At 29.9% G+C, this 17,736-nt stretch overlaps 2 protein-coding genes and 2 pseudogenes across 2 annotated transcripts; all 4 read right to left on the reverse strand.

Annotated features, from left to right (window-relative positions):
• Positions 1-74: 74 nt before the first annotated feature.
• LOC141700545 (U2 spliceosomal RNA) lies at positions 75-239 on the reverse strand (annotated as a pseudogene).
• A 1,343-nt stretch (positions 240-1,582) lies between these two features.
• LOC141700561 (small nucleolar RNA U3) lies at positions 1,583-1,764 on the reverse strand (annotated as a pseudogene).
• A 5,161-nt stretch (positions 1,765-6,925) lies between these two features.
• Positions 6,926-7,483, reverse strand: LOC141700534 (uncharacterized). Its single transcript, XM_074504272.1, has one exon. The coding sequence runs from the start codon at positions 7,481-7,483 to the stop codon at positions 6,926-6,928; it is 558 nt and encodes a 185-aa protein (XP_074360373.1).
• A 139-nt stretch (positions 7,484-7,622) lies between these two features.
• On the reverse strand, positions 7,623-8,234 carry LOC141700535 (uncharacterized). Its single transcript, XM_074504273.1, has one exon. The coding sequence runs from the start codon at positions 8,232-8,234 to the stop codon at positions 7,623-7,625; it is 612 nt and encodes a 203-aa protein (XP_074360374.1).
• Positions 8,235-17,736: the final 9,502 nt, after the last annotated feature.

The raw sequence follows: 17,736 nt of genomic DNA on the forward strand, positions 1-17,736 counted from the left end.
TAACCATATATTAGAACAATGTTTTGGAGTATATGAGCAATTCATGTCAAAGAACTCGTGAACTTAATTCTAAGTTCTGCTAATGACTATGAACATTTGCAAATATAAGTGATTGTGAAGGATCTTCCCCCTTAAAAAATTAATTTAATATCGTGTAAGCCAATGACCCACATATCAGATATTAAACTGATAAGAACAGATACTACACTTGATCTTAGCCAAAAGGCCGAGAAAGGTATGCTTTAAAAAGTAGGCCAGCTCTGCTTTTATACAACACTGAAATTAGATATTCTCTGTCGACTTCGATGAGGGATAAAATTAACTTTATTGCAAAACACAGTCTGCCTTTTGAACTAAAACGTCGTGGCTTTTAAGATCTTCATTATTGATTTATTTTCAAGTCCATAGTACTGATTCACGAACTATTAATTGCAGTCCATAATCTATAATCTGCTGTTCTAACTTTGTTGATTACCTAGATGAACATGGTTATACTTTTACGCTTCTATTTTTTTAATTTCTTTTGGAAAAAAAATCATTGCAACTTTTGTGATTATATCATGTATAATCTAGCATAAAGTCATCATGTATCCTCTTCTGATTTATAAGCTTCCTTGGTTTTTACTATTATCTTAATTTTAAACAAGTTCAAGAGTTCAGTAAGGTTGTTTTGGGTGGCTCATGCTTTAATGCCTTCCTAAACATATCTATAGAACGCAATAAATATCTTTGTTGCATTATTATATGCTAATTATCTTTAGCTTTTGCAATATGAACTCCGAATTAATTAATAGAAGTCATGGGAAATGACCAGACATGCTTCTAAATTGTGTTTGCTGTTTTGACCATCTTTGATATATTTGCAAGCTGAGTTCCAAAGAATTTCCAGGAATTCTGGCGGTATAACAAATTCTCTCATTTTAATTTAAACAATCTGTAGTTTACTTCCCAAAGGTCAATCAAAGCTTCCACAAAGTTTCACTAGCTGGTACTAACAATGTAATATGTCTTGCTTGGATGTGCTTGAAAAGTGTCTCTTATTTCCATGATCAGTTAATCTATTTCCCCGGTTTTTCTCCTTTTCCCAGTGTATTATGTAGGATTGGATATTTTTATGCAATCTTAAGAAATCTGTCGACTTGAGCTACAAAATGGTGCATTGTTGATATACAACTGCTGTCTTCTAACAGTTTAGCTGCCCTATATACAATTATACAAAGCATAAATATGAATTACTGTCACATACTTCATTAAGAAACCAATAACAGTAAAGTTAATATCACATACTTCATTAATTAACCAATAAGATAACAGTTGAAAATCATTCTTCGATACCTGCAAACACTTTGCGGAGACATTTGTAACAATTTCTTTGAGATAATGTGTTCGAGCCAATCAGCCTTGATTCCTTTTGCAACTTGTCTGAGGTCTCCGCTCTAGAAAGGTAAGCATTTTTTCTTTAGAAATTTTGACTCATCCCAATAGTTCATCCGATCATGTGTAGCAGACCATAAATTGTGGGGAAAGAAAAACTTGGCAGGTTGAAAATTTCTGAGCAACATCACGAAAAATAAAGTTGAGAGGTCTGTCAGACAACTGCAAGACCACCCCAGCTAGGAAGAACCCAACTGAGAACGATCCTCTACGGCTTTGAATGGTGCACTGACCATGCAGGTTCATCCACCAGACTTGGTCACCTGTCTCCTTAGAAATCAAGGATACAGAGGTACGATTCCTATACAGATCCTGTTTAAGTAAGGTCGTGACCTAGAGGCTTGTAATATGTCTTGCTTGGATGTGCTTGAAAAGTGTCTCTTATTTTCATGATCAGTTTTCTGTTTACCCAATTTTTTTCCTTTACCCATTTATAAGATTAAAGTAACTTTAAACATGTAGACATCTTTAATTGTAGAAAATGAATTTGTTTTAAATTTGCTATTCACTTCAATTCTATTTGATCAATTTCATATCTAATTTAATTATATTTTATATATATCTAATTTATATTTTCAAAACTATATTTCACATATTAAGTTCATTTTTTTGAAACAAACGTACTTCATTAACAATTTAAATCAAGATTCAATTCATGATTAAGGAAATCAGGGGGATAATACACTCATTATACATATAATAAGTAGCTAGTATATGCGTGACATTATTCGCATACCTCGTAGTAAACACAATCAGCACATGATTAAAGTGCTTACAAAACTCAGGACAATCCAACACAATAATGTGGAAATAACTCTATCCTTAACTTCAAGCTTCAACCAACACTTTAGAATCGGACACAAACATTCAATATTTTGTGGGTCAATATTTTTCAGGTCGGGTTAGTGTCAGACCTAAAATTCGACTTAAGAAATTGACCCGACACGAACCCGGCCTGTAATTCGAAATTGACCGCCCCATCTTTTTTACAAATACTACTCTTTATCTTTATATAATAGTTTGTTTGACTTTTTTGCACATAATTTTAGGAAGTTTGACTATATAGTAAATGATATTATTTAAAAAAATATATAAATAAAAAACTTCGTTATAATTTTTATTTCAAAAAAAAGTTTGGAAACAATTCTTTTTACTATAATGACAAAACTCTTAAAAGTACGCATAAAAAAAGTCAATACACTGCTATTTACAAACAGAAGGTCTGACGAGGATTCATTTTTATACATATTTCAATATATTTAATTACTTGTAAATAAAGATTTTAAAATTTTTTCATTAAAAAATTAAATTTTTCATTTTTATAAATAACTTAAACAAAGCCATTATAAGAGATAATCACCAAAATACTACAATTTCAGTATGTTTGGCCCAACCTACCCATCAAATACGTCAAATCGTCTAATGCATCTATTAATTTTAAACAAATAGGGTGAGACGCATGTTCGTAAAAAATAGTTACTTGAATTCCGCCAAAAAAAATAGTTACTTGAATATTTGTACAATTATTTTAAAAAATTAACTAATTTTAAAAAATTGAATTCCAGATGTAAAGTTAGGCATGGTACATAAATGGATTATTATCTTATTTATTAATCATTTTTTAGTTTGATAATATATCTCATATCTCTTTAACATGTTTTTTATTATAAAAAGTAACTAAAATGTATATTATAATTTTTAAAGAAAATATTGAAAATAGAATCACTTATATATAAATAATCTATATTGGTATTACACATTTAGATAAGTTCAAATTATAATTAGTCAATACATTTTAGTTTATTTCGAATTTGAAATAAGAACTTGGCTCATTGTTCAAAAAATACTCGAAATTTGACTACAGGACCCGGCCAAAAAACATCGTCAGATTCTACGTTTAGTAAATTTAAATTACAAGACCGGCGAGAATATCTTACCAATAATGTGAAATTTTCTAATATCTTATGTTAATATAAATTAATGTGTTTGAGGTCTTTATAGGATCAAATCAATTGATTATTTGTATTAAAATTACTAACTTCATTGGTAGCGCAATACTGTTTTTGGGTATTGTCCCGATTTTAAAAATATTCAAAATTTGACATGAGATCTCACGAGATTTGTTAAAACTAAGATGATATATTAAATTGATTTATTTTTTCATTTTCACTTAAAAAAACTAGCTTTTTAAAAAATATTATTTTAGATAAGCAATATTCATTGATCAAGATAATATTGTACAAATATTTTGAATTATTCAAATAAAAGTTATATCTATACTATATTGTAATATTTGATTCAATGCATTTTATACTATTTAAAGAAAAAAAATATTGTTTAATAATTTAGAGGAACTAACCAGTTCAACTTTTATTTATAAAACTTTATCGAATTGAAAAATATTTAATTTTAAGAGAATAATATACAATGTTATAGAATTATTATATGAAGAAATATTAGAGTCGTAATGGAAGAAACTTAAAAATGGTTTAAATAACAATATAATTACAATTTTCCTTCGAATTCTTGAAAAATATCATGAATATTAATAATAAGTCTTTACAATATATAATCTCTTCTATAAATAATAGGAGAACAAGGGTATAATTTCATGAGATTAAAAAGTTTCATTGAAAAGAATAAATTACCCCTGTTTTTAATATTTATATAAAAGATGTGGTTTATGGTAATCGAACTCAAGTTATTTCATTCAACTATACAACCTCTTACCACTACACTATATTGTCACATATATTTTTTTATCATACACATAATATGTAAGTGTGTTAAAGGAATATTTTATTTAACTTTAAAGATACTTACTTGAATTCCGTAAAAAAAGGACAGATAGTTGAATATTTGTACAGTTAATTTTAAAGAATTGAATTCCAGATATAAAATTAGGCATATTACATGAATGAATTATTATCCTGTTTATTATTTATTTTTTAGTTTGAAAATATATCTCATATATTTATAACATATTTTTTATTATAAAAAGTAATTAAAATGTATATATATAATTTTTAAAAAAATATTGAAAATAGAATCGCTTATATATAAATAATCTATATTGGTATTACATATTTAGATAAGTTCGAATTATAATAAGTCAATGCATTTTAGAACTTGGCTCATTGTTCAAAAACTACTCGAAATTTGACTACAGGACTCGGCCGAAAAACATCGTCACATTCTACGTTTAGTAAATTTAAATTACAAGCTCGGCGATAATATCTTACCAATAATGTGAATTTTTTTAATATATTATGTTAATATAAATTAATGTGTTTGAGGTCTTTATAGGATCAAGTCAATTGATTATTTATATTAAAATTATTAACTTCACTGGTAATGCATTATTATTTTTGAAATTTGTCCCGATTTTAAGAATATTTGAAATCTGAAATGAGATCTCACAAGATTTGTTAAAACTACGATGATATATTAAATCGATTTATTTTTCATTGTTCATTTTAAAAAAACTAGCTTTTTAAAAAGAATTCTTTTAAATCAGCAATATTCATTGATCAATATAATATTGTACAAATATTTTGAATCATTCAAATAAAAGTTATATTTATACACTATTATAGCATTTGATTCAATACATTTTATATTATTTAAGTAAAAAACATATATTGTTCAATAATTTGAAGGAATTAACAAGTTCAACTGATATTTATAAAACTTTATCGAACTGAATTTTTTTAATTTTAGGAGAATATTATAAAATGTTATCAAATTATTATATGAAGAAATATTAAAGTTGTAATGAAAGAAACTTAAAAACAGTTTAAATAACGATATAAATACAATTTTTCTTTCGAATTCTTGAAAAAAATCATGAATATCAATAATAAGTCTTAAATATATATAATTCATTTTTATTTTACAACCATGATTGATATCCGGTTGCGTACAAAATAGATATGGATTGTTTGTCAGTGATAATTTGAATACCATATATAAATTATAGCAATTTATTTATTACATAATTTTTATTTTTGAATAATTATAAATGCATGATATTTAAGTAATCAATTGTCTCACTAGATGTTAATAATGATTATACATGCACATAAATCAGATATTTATCATATAAATACTTGAAACCATCATAATTTACTAAGAGATGTAACATACAATAATTTACATGCTAACACACACACATACATATAACTTAGTCTTACTTTGTTAACAATAGTGTAAATAAAAAACTACCATTTTCCCATACATACATACATTGAATTTCAAAAACTAATATTTTTCATTAAAATTAACTTTAATACTAACAATAATGTAAATTTTACATTATTGTATATTATGATTGCAAGTCATTCTAAACTCAGTAGAGAGGGGGACATGGAGCTTGTTGGAGATAAATTTTATCTCCATTTCTTCAAAATTTGACTCAAGTGTTTGGAGTTGCTCTAAAAATATTATAATTGCATAATGTATAAAAAAAACTCTAGAAAATGACCTGTGCCTCGCACGGGTTATTATGCTAGTTTATTTTTATGTTACAACCATGATTTATACTCAGCTGTTCAAAAAATAGATATGGATTATTTGTCAGTGATAATGTGAATACCATGTATAAATTATTGCAATTTATTTATTACATAATTTCAATTTTTGAATAATTATACATGCATGTTATTTAAGTAATCAATTGCCTCAATAAATGTTAATAATGATTATATATGTACATAAATCAGATAATTAACATATAAATAATTGAAACCGTCGTAATTTACTAAGAAATGTAACATATAAGAATTTAAATGCTGACACACATACATATGACTTAATTTTACTTTATTAATAGTAGTGTAAATAAAAACTAACACTTTTTCATACATACGTTTAATTTCAAAAACTAATATTTTTCACTAAAATCAACTTTTATATAAACAATAGTGTAAATTTCACATTATTGTATATTGTGATTGCAAGTTATTCTGACTTCAGTTATGCATTTTTTATCTTGTTAAATTGAGTAAACTAATTGTAATTTAATAGTGAACTTAGTAATAATATAGACCAATACATATAGTTTATTTAAATAAAATTCAAAATTTTTTGTCAACTCTGTATTCAACATATATGTTAATTTTTAGACTTTTATTATATACATACTAACGGCATTCTACAAATTAATTTTAATCGTTTCGTTTTAAACGTACACTGACTACCATGTTTATATTTATTCATTAAATACAAATTATACAACACAAACAAGAATATATATTTTTCTTAATGAGATATATTAGAAACGTTGTATAATTTGGTAATGTCTTGTATGAAAATTATACACATTGATAAATAATCAACTTGTATTTGATATACATTAGACATCTTACAACATTTATAAATAAGAAAACAATTAAGAACATTATAATTGCATGATGCATAAAAAAATCTAGAAAATGACAGGTGCCTCGCACGGGTTATTATGCTTTTTTTTTACAAACAAGGGAAAATTTTATTAATACTGTAACTCACTCATCAATACATTACTGACATCAATAGGAATAGAAAACCTATCGAAAACTCGATCTGGAAAAGAATATGACAAGCGAGCAAGCTCGTGTGCCGCCATATTAGCAGACCGTTTAACAAAAAACAGAGAAAATGTTTTCAAATCCTGAAGCATATCACGGCAACATTGAATGACCTGTCCAAAAGGGGAACGCATCAAAACTTTGCTTCTGATTGCCTGGACCACCGTCAAACAATCCGTCTCCACCACTGTCTTGTTCTGACCTTCACTTTTAAGCCAGCTTAAGGCCTCTTTTACTGCTATGGCCTCAGCCATGTTTGCCGAAATCAAACCAAAATTACACTTCATTATGGCTTGTGTAAGCTCCCCTCTGTTGTCTCTAGCTATCACCCATAAACCTAAAGCATTATACTCAGAAAAAATCGCTGCATCCACCGAGATCTTCATGAAACCAATCTGTGGCGCTACCCAGGCCTCATTCCCGTCCCCTTTCATGAAATAAGGATAATGAGAATGTGATTTATTTTTTGGGCAATGTTCCATTGTAGAAGATACTGTTTAGCTTTAGCAATCACGACGTTTACTCGAGTATAATTTTTATTCCAAACCAACTCATTCCTCGCTTTCCATAGGGACCAACAAACTGTTGCTACCATAGCTTGCTTTTCTCTGTCACAAATGTCTAGCACTCTTCCCCACCACTCTTGAAATCTTGTATTTTCATTGAAAGAAACCTGTACCAGAACTCGTTCCCAACATTGAGTTGCAAGATCACAACTACAGGGAATATGTTCCACCGTTTCCATTCCCCCCTACAAACCTGACATATAGGGTCTACTTGCACATTTTTCTGAATTAGAGCAGACAACGTAGGTAAACAATTAGTTAGAGATCTCCACATAAAGTTGAGTACCTTTGGTGGTGCTTTCAATCTCCAGGTTTTCCTCATTATGCTATACTGGTACTCTTGCCTCCAAAGACTCTTCTGAGCTTGTAAAAGTCTGTACGCACTACGAACTGTATATTGTCCAGTTGCTTCTTCACCCCAATACATAACATCATCATTTTCATTGACGTTTGGTCTAATCCTTCTGATGCACTGATGGTCCCTGTCATTGAACATATCTCGAAGAATCTCCTCATCCCATTCTCTCTGGTTGTTGACCATTAGAGCACTTACCTTGTGATTTTCCAGTCCTCGAATATCTGACGTTATAAAAGGATTGTTGTCATCTAACAACCATGGCTGCCCTATAATATCAACTGCATTACCTGAACCTATTTTCCACCTCATGCCTGCTGAAATCACTTGTTTAGCCTCCCAGATGCTACGTCATACAAAACTTGGGTTATTTCCAATATTCGCTTCCATGAACGAATTGTTAGGAAAATATCGTGCTTTATAAAGTCTGGTGGCCAAACTGTTAGGATTAGTAATGAATCTCCAAGCCTGTTTACCGAGCATAGCCAAATTAAAGTCTCTAAAGTCTCGAAATCCCATACCCCCAGCTGATTTGTGATGACTTAAACGATCCCAACTCATCCAATGAATGCTCATATTGTCATTCGTTTTAGAGTTCCACCAAAACCTTAATACTTCTTTCCAAATCTTTAGTGATTTCAAGAGGTAATAAGAAAACACTCATCGTATAAGTCGGTAAGGCTTGAATAACTGATTTGACCAGAATTTCTTTTCCTCCCTGTGAGATAATTTTCCCATCCCAGCTCAATGTTCTCTTCTTCACCTTGTCTTTCAAAAAGCCGAAGGTTGTCACCTTACTACGCTGCATCATATTTGGAAGCCCCAAATACTTAAAATTTTCATCTGCTTCCTCCATCTGCAGTATACTGCATAGTTGCTATCTTACCCCCAAGTTCGTATTTGTACTAAAAAATACTGAAGATTTTGTTTTGTTCACCATTTGGCCCGAAGCCATTTCATATTTTGACAGAATCTCCAGCATTCTATGGGCTTCATCTTCCTGAGCCTTGCAATATAGGTATGAGTCATCCGCAAAAAGCATATGGTTAATAGCATGAGCTCGTTTACACACTCTTACCCCTTTAATCAACTTCAGACTTTCATACCTGTTCAGAAGTGCTGAGAGCCCCTCCGCACATAGGATAAACAAGTACGGAGATAAATGGTCTCATTGGCGTAGACCGCGAGTTGGCACTATAGGACCTATTTCTCTACGAGCATGCACAATCTGATAAGAAACTGTCCTGACACACTTATGATTAAGTGAACCCATCTTTCAGCGAAACCCATCTTAAGGAGAATTGCTTCTAAATAGCTTCATTCAATGCGATCATATGCCTTACTCATATCAAGTTTTAAGGCCATATACGCATCTCTCCCTCTTCTCTTCCACTTTAGGGTATGAATCACCTCGTATGCTATCATTACATTATCCGAGATCAAACGCCCTGACATGAATGCACTTTGATTTTCTGAAATCACTTGGTCAAGTGTGCCTTTTAGCCGATTTGCAATGCCCTTAGTAATGGTCTTCATTAAAACATTACACAGTGAGATCAGACGTAAATCACCAACTACCACTGGACATTTTTTCTTGGGGATGAGGACGATATTCGTTGCATTCAAATCACCAATGACTGTCCCTGAGTTAAAGAAACTGCTAACTCGATTAACTACATCTTGTCCCACCGTTTGCCAATATTTCTGATAGAAACCGGGCGTCATCCCATCGGGGCCCGGGGCTTTGTCCGGGTTCATTTGAAACAGGGCTTCTTTAACCACCTTTACTGTAATTGGCTGCAACAAGATTTCATTCTGGTCCCTTGACACCGTTGTGGGAATGTAACTAATAACCTCCTGCCAATCCACTTCCTTAGCTGTGAACAAATCCGAGAAATAACCAGACATCAATTCATTAAGACCATTTTCCCATTCCACCCACCGGCCTTCTGCATTTTTGAGTTTGTTTATTTGATTATTTCTTCTCATGTTAGAAGCATAAGAATGGAAAAATTTACTATTTTGATCACCAGCACTCATCCAAAGTTGTTTAGATCTTTTGCGCCAAAAGATCTCACGTTGATTTAGTACTTTAGTAAACTCATTTCTTGCTTCTCTGTACCTCTCTTTCGACACATCATCCTTACCACCCTTGTACTGCTTCATCTCCAATTTACACCTTTTAATTCTAGTACTGAAATTGCCAGTGATCTCTTTCCCCCATCCTTCCAAACACTTACTGCAATTTTTGATTTTTTGTATAACATTTGCTTCAATATCCGCATTCCAGGCGTCTTGAACTATCACTTCACACATTGGCTCCATCATCCACGCGTTTTCAAATTTAAAACGATAGGGAGCATGAATATGAGCTACTACCTGAGGGACTAAAAGAATAGGACTGTGATCACTAGGCGTACCTTCAATGTTGTACAGTTTTGCCATGGGAAATAAACTCAACCACTCTGTATTAGTTAACGTCCTGTCCAGCCTCACCTCCATTATGTTATTTGTATCTCGCCCCCTTTCCCAAGTGAATTGGTGACCCACAAGAGCCATGTATGTGAGTCCTGCATCCAATAAAGCTTCATTAAAGCCATCTATAAGAGCAGTCGGATATTGTGAACCTCCTACCTTGTCACCAGTAGTTACAACATTATTTACATCCCCAATAATGCACCACGGAAGATTAGAGTCTCGTGCAAGATTCCGAAGAAGGTCCCAAGTGCGACATCTTAAAGTTCTATTAGGCTCACCGTATAAACCTGTTAAACGCCATGCTTCCACATTCTCCATTTTAATTTTGACGTCAATATGATTTTGGGAGAAACCTAGTAATTCTACTTGATCATTCTCTTTCCAGAACAAAGTTAAGCCACCACATCTTCCTATCGGATCAACAACAAACATCCCCTGATAACCTATCTTTAACTGCACCCATTCCATTTTTGATTTTTTTGCTAACGTTTCACAAAGAAATATAAATTCGGGCTTTTCTTGACGAATCAAGTCTGTAAGGAACTGAATATTCCGGGGGAAGGCCCGCCCCTCGGCAGTTCCAACTAATGGTATTCATAATGACTGGCGGGTCTGCAGTGCAGATCCCGCCATTTCCCCGTTTTTTGAATTAGTAATGATCATTCTTCCCTCATCTGTCATGTCTATATCCGAGTCTTGTGTATTCGCATTTTCAAGAGGCCCACTGTCATTGGGCTCTTCTATTCTCCTGCGTTTTGGGTCAGTAACTTGCAGCCCAATCTCCTCATTTGAATTCCTGTTTTCCCTCGTTAATTCCTCATTATTTTCCATATTTATTGGATATAAATTTTTCCCAATAATTGCTCCTATAATCTCTCCCCCCCCAGTTTGTTTTGAGCTAGCTGTCTTATCCATTCCATTCCCCAAATTAACGGGATTATGATCCTTGACCACGTCAATTGTGGTAACCACTTTCCTTCCCTCGTCATGGGGTTGTTCTACCGGAAAAGCCACCGGATTTTTTCCTCCCTGCCTCAACCACTTGGCTCCCATAGTGTGATTTCGACGTCTCGGTTCAGCCTTTATCCAAAGTCCATAAGGTTTTTCAATCTCCTCCGATTGAGTATCAAACAACTTGTCACCATGACCAATCATTCCACAGATAAAACAGAACGTAGGTACTCCTTCATATCTAAAGTTCACCCAGCACCAATTCGTTTGACTTTTACGTAGCTTCATTCTTCTTTTTAATGGCTTCTGCAAATTGATGGTGACTCGAACTCTGAGATATTCTCGCCAGACCCCCGCGAAATTGTTCTCATCAGATTCAATAAACGTCCCAATGTAGTTTCCCACATCTGTTACTACCCTCTGAGACATAAATCCAACGTGCATACCATGCAATTGCACCCACATATCTAATTTATTAATTTCTAATGTTCTTGGATTGTCCCCTTCTTTCATCCGTTCAAAAATCAAATGAAATCTGCCAAAAGTCCATGAACTGCCTTCTATGACTCGAGCAATATCGACCTCATGATAAAACTGAAAAACATACCTATTTCGATCCACCTCCTTTATGTACACCCATTTTCCTGGCCTCCATAAAGCAGTCATTCTATGCTGCATTGCTTAAAAATCTATGGGCGATTCTGTCAAAAATCTTCCTACCAAACACCAGCGGACATCAATCTCTGAAAGTTCCTCTGTATTCTCCTCGTATGAGATGCCTCCTTCCTCCTCATCATCCAGTTTAAACCTAGCAAAACTTGCTTCCATTTCTTGTATACCAGCCATGAGAAATAGAGTTGAAATATTTGATTGTTTAAGATTTAAGATAAGGAAAAAGATAGATCGACTAGCTATACTGACGAATCAATAACTAGGGTTTATAGACTTTCAACCATGGCAACAGCCAAGACATTAAATTTATTTAGTCGTTTCCTATTGAACTTAAAAAAGAAGCATATATTAGTTTGTATTAGTTCAACGCTACTATACCGACTAACTAATTATAAATGATTTAGCGTGTTTAACTGGTATTTTGGGTCAAAATTTTGAAATATGGTAGACAAGTCGATGATAATTGAAAATATGACATTTTGATAACAAGTTCACATTATAACGGGTGAAAAAGCAAATTAGTAGGGGATCATCCCTTTCACACATAAATTTTATATAAATTCATTTTGGTTTGAAATTATAATTTTAAATTCATGCATAATTAATTAGTATCATTTGTTTTTACATGTTGTAGTTTTTCATTGTTGTTAATACATTTTTTTTGTATTTGTACTAAATTATATCACCTTTGTCCCCCTCATTTCTTTACAGTTTTTCCACTTATTTGACACATATTTGAAGGCAATTATAAAGTATATTTTCGTAATTTATTTTTAAATTTTTTCTTTAGTATAAAAGTTTGAACATTATATTTTTATTTAGAAGAAAAAAATTTAAAAATGATTTATGCAACTACATTTAATAAGAGTATTTAAGTTTGTGCCGAGTCCCCGTCACTGATGTAAAGAATTGAGGAGGACGGAAGGAGTATATGTTATTTGTAAAAGAGAATATATTTAAATGTTAATTTATATATGTCGTTGGCAACATTCAAATCTGTGATTCGTGTATAAAATAATTTTAATATTTATAATTACTTTTGTTGTTGGTGAGATTCAAACATAAGATTAATATATATAATAATTTTAACACTAAATTTACTGATTCTTATAAACTTAATATAAAATATTTAAAAATTATAGGATAAGATACAATTTTAAGAAAATACATGACCGTAAATTTTAAGAAAATACATGACTGTAAATTGCGAACTAAATTTTATATTGTCCCTCCCTCTCAATCTCTTTCTCGCTCTATGTAAGAGTTATAACTTTACTTGATCTTGTTCATGTAATTGTGAGATATAAAACATATATTGCGTACAATTATGTAGCTGTCTGTGATTTGAAATCTAGATACAGAGTTACCATTTCTAACATGATATATATATAATTATATATAGAGGAAAGTTCTATGGAGACCACTTTTTCATCGGAGACCTTGGAGACCACATATGTTCTGCAATCAAAACACTTTAAAATATATTATTTTATGAAGTATGATTTACAAGTATCACTAATTCATTAAAATTGTTGAAGATAATTTAAGTTTAATAAGTAAAATTTGTATGTTCTGCAAGCTAAACAAATATTCTGCAAACTTAACATGTTTTGCAGAATAAAATATTTTTGTAATGTTTTACATGCGGTACATATATGATATTCAAGATTTTGAATAAAATAAGGATCTTTGTAGAGCATGATTCGCAAAATAATATGTTTTGCAATGTTTTTTTTGCAATATTTTGCTTGCAGAACATAAATGGTCTAAAAAAAGTGGTCTCCATAGAACTTAACTCTTTATATATATATATACATATATATATATATATATATATAGGGTCAGATTCAGTGGGTAACTATTTTATTAAGGTAACTAAGTAACTATTTCTCATAGGTCCACGTATATAACACGTTCATCAACTTTAACACGTTAATGTTTTACAGTTTATTGTTCTTAACTAGTTTATTGTTCTTAACTACTTTGTGTTCAACAATTTATTGTTCTTAACTACCCTTATGTTCTACAATTTTGATATTTTGTTCTGTATTCTTTAACAAGTGTGCTGTGTTTTTTTAAGTATTTTACATTGTAGTGTTCTTTATTTTTTTGCATCTAGTAATTATGTATTCTATAATTATTTTTATGTTCTTTAATTATTATTTTTATAAGATTTGTTCTTTACCGGTGTTCTTTATTTTTAATTAATGTTATGTAATTTGTATGTGTTCTGTATTTTTAAGTAATGTTATGTAATTTTTGTATGTTCTCTTTTTTAGTTAATGTTATTTTTAACTAATGTTAGTGAAAGTTTAACATGTTATATAATTATTTTGTGTACTGCATATTTTTTTTAGTGTTTTGTATTTTTTAACATTGTTGTGTTTTATAATACTTGTTTGTTCTTTAAAATTTTGATCCTGAATATTGTTTTTTTAGAGTTTTATTTGTTTGTTTTATGTTATTTTTAGGTTTTCTAATTTTAAAATACTATTTGTTAGAAAATAAGGGATAGAAAATATGTAAAAAGAGATTATTGACAAAATTAAAAAATTTACATAACACATCAACATTGTACATACCTTTTTTTACTTTTCATCTTAAAGTACAATTTGTTGTGTTGCAATTAAAAACACATGTAACATATAGATTAATAAATTAAGTTTAAGGTGTTTTATAAAATTAAACACATGTGTTTAAAAGTACAAGTTAATTAGGTTTTTAAACATCTCTTAACGTGTTAACGTCGTGTAGTTAGTTATTTTTTATGTTTTCCAAATCCATCTGGCAAATTGAGTTATCATTTGATACTCCCTCTATATATTTTTATATATATATATATAGGGTCAGATTCAGTGGGTAACTAGTGTATTGGAGTAACTAGGTAACTAGTTATGATTGGTACACGTATGTAACACACGTAGGGTTAGTTATTATTTTATAAATGTGTGCTGCGATTTTTAACTATTTTATATTTGCATCTAGTAATTATGTATTCTAGAATTCTAGAGTTATTTTAATGTTCCTTAATTATAATTTTTGTATGGTGTATTTTCTTGTCAGTATTTTTTAATTAATGTTATGTAATTTTTATGTGTTCTGTATTTTTAATTAATGTTCTGTATTTTTTATGTGTTCTTTTTAACTAATGTTATGTAATTTTAATGCGTTCTCTATTTTTAAATAATGTTATATAACTTTTTTATTCGATAATTATTTAACACAACACATCAAAACACCTACGTTTTTTGTAATATTATTTTTTGTATTGTTTATTTTTTCTAAACTATAATTTTATTTACATGTTACAAAAAATCTAAAATACTATAAAAATAGTAGACCATGATACAACAAATATGTGTTCAAGCATGATCTAGCGTGTTCAATAAATTGACATTAAAATAAATAAACACGTATAAAAAATATAGAAACACGTATAAAATTTTTATAAAATGTGAAAGATAAAAGATAGAAAGTACAAAAGATAGTATTTTTTATTCAAGTATTTTTTAACCCACGTTTTCTAACAAATAGGATTTCAAAATTAGAAAAATTAGAAAGAACATAAACAAACAAACATTTGGAAAAAAAATACTAGTGTTGAAAATAAAATTATTTAAAGAACACAAAATAAAAATAGAACACAACAATAATAAAAAATAGAGAACAGTAAAGAAAAATGTACCGTACAAAAAATGAACAATAAAAAGGTGTTTAAAAGTGAGTTAGGTTTTAAACGTCGTTTCAATTTACACTAACGCTGAGTAGTTAGTTATTTTCTATGTTCTTTTAAAGAATCTTGGCCCGTTAATATACAATTAATCTATGGCTCAAATTAGGTTACTAAGTTACCCAGTTAAATTGAGTTATCATTTGATCCTTACTATATATATATATTTAAGAGTGGAGCTTTACTTCATCTTGTTCATCTAATTGTGAGGTATAAGAGCACAAGTTAAGTTATCAGTTTTTCTAAAATTTGAGTTTTCGTTTCTAAGGTGGTATATATTTATATTTCTAAGAGTTGAGTTTTAGTTCATCTTATTCATGTAATTGTGAGATATAAGAATACGTATTAAGTTACAAGCTCTTCTAAAATCTCAAAATATGAGAGTAAGGTCCTTTTTCAATATCTTATATTATGGAATTAATTTATTTTTCGTGTTAATGATAAATTGTGAGAGATGTTAGGGATGGCAGGAATCGAAACGGAGTCTTATACCAGTCTGAGCTCTATTCCCAAGTCAAGAAATCAGTCGCTCTAAAATCTTAAGGTATTAGGATTTGGACTTACAAGGATCGCACAATTGTGAATCAATGAATATTCTGTTTGTTTTTTATTTGATATTTGAATACAAAATTGCCTATTCCAACAAAAGAGATAACGAAATGAATAAAAAAGGTAAAAATCAAACTAAAAGTCCTACCATATTTCGTTTATTGTACTTTATCACAATTTTATATTAATATTCGAGCACTTTCGGTCACTCGAAATCCCATACACAAGTTGAAGAGTAGATCACGAGCACCTCTTTTTGGTACGTAAAATACTTAATAATTATGAGATCGTGTGAGTCATTTGCCGGTTCGAACTCTCGTACCATATCAAGAAATCAGTTGATTTAAAATTCAATGCATTAGAGGAATGACCGATATTAATCTTATAATTTGTTATTATTAACGGGTTTTGAATCTAAAAACTTGAGTTGCCTATAATTTTAATACTTGGATCTAACTGCCAATGATCATTTGATTAAAAAATATGGTCACCGTGATTAAAAGAGATAACCAAATTAAATTGTGAGATGAATCAAATTACATTTCATTTATCTGTGCCTGCAAAATTTTATTAATATTGTTTGGTAAATGATAATTTTAATATGTTATTTATGAGATTCGAATTTTACATCCTTTTACAAATTTTAAGATCAGATGTATAAGTTATTATTAACTTAAATTAAAATATATAACAATTGTGAATAAAAGGATCAAACTAGATTTAACCGGATTAATTAACTGATTACTTCCTAGCTTTAAAAAGCAAGAAAAGCAATTAGAATTTTAAAATGAAAGAAAGTAAGTGGGAAGTAAGAAAATTATTTTCACTTTGTGCTCCCGAATTTTAAAATAAAAAAATAAGTAATAATAAATACAAAATAGATATATTTTTACCGCAAAAATGCGATGACTTTACTTTTGAATTAATTACCTCGTTCCTTTTTAAAAACTAAGTATGATTTGTCTAGTGTGTGCCCATGGAAACATACTAAGAAAATGTGATAGATTAGTTGTAAAAATTTCATTGGTGGGTATTTTTGTGCACGCAGAGGTCCATCATTATTAATGAGCTCTCCACCAATCAAATTTTTACAACTCATCTATCACACTTTTTTAGCATGTGCTCATGACGGGCACACACAACTTATTTTGATTTTTCATATTTTTATTAACTTTAATTTTAAAATATATTTTTTATATTTTTATTAACTTTAATTTAAAATCCACGAATAACAATAGTTGTATTTATAATTTTTTTTATTTTAATTAATTTAAGTAAAAAAATTCTAACTCATAAATAAAATTATTTAAACACTTACATAATTTATAAATTTTTATCTAATTATCATTTGCAAGTCATTTATTATTGTTACTTAAAATTTTATTATTATTATGAAAATGAAATGGGTGATGCAATCATATATTTGTACTTGGA

Source organism: Apium graveolens, unplaced genomic scaffold (assembly GCF_009905375.1).
Source record: "Apium graveolens cultivar Ventura unplaced genomic scaffold, ASM990537v1 ctg25, whole genome shotgun sequence".
Taxonomy (NCBI): Eukaryota; Viridiplantae; Streptophyta; class Magnoliopsida; order Apiales; family Apiaceae; genus Apium; species Apium graveolens.

Coding starts and splice junctions, on each gene's coding strand:
- LOC141700534 (XM_074504272.1), bottom strand. CDS start 7,483: ATGGAACATTGCCCAAAAAATAAATCACATTCTCATTATCCTTATTTC.
- LOC141700535 (XM_074504273.1), bottom strand. CDS start 8,234: ATGAGGTGGAAAATAGGTTCAGGTAATGCAGTTGATATTATAGGGCAG.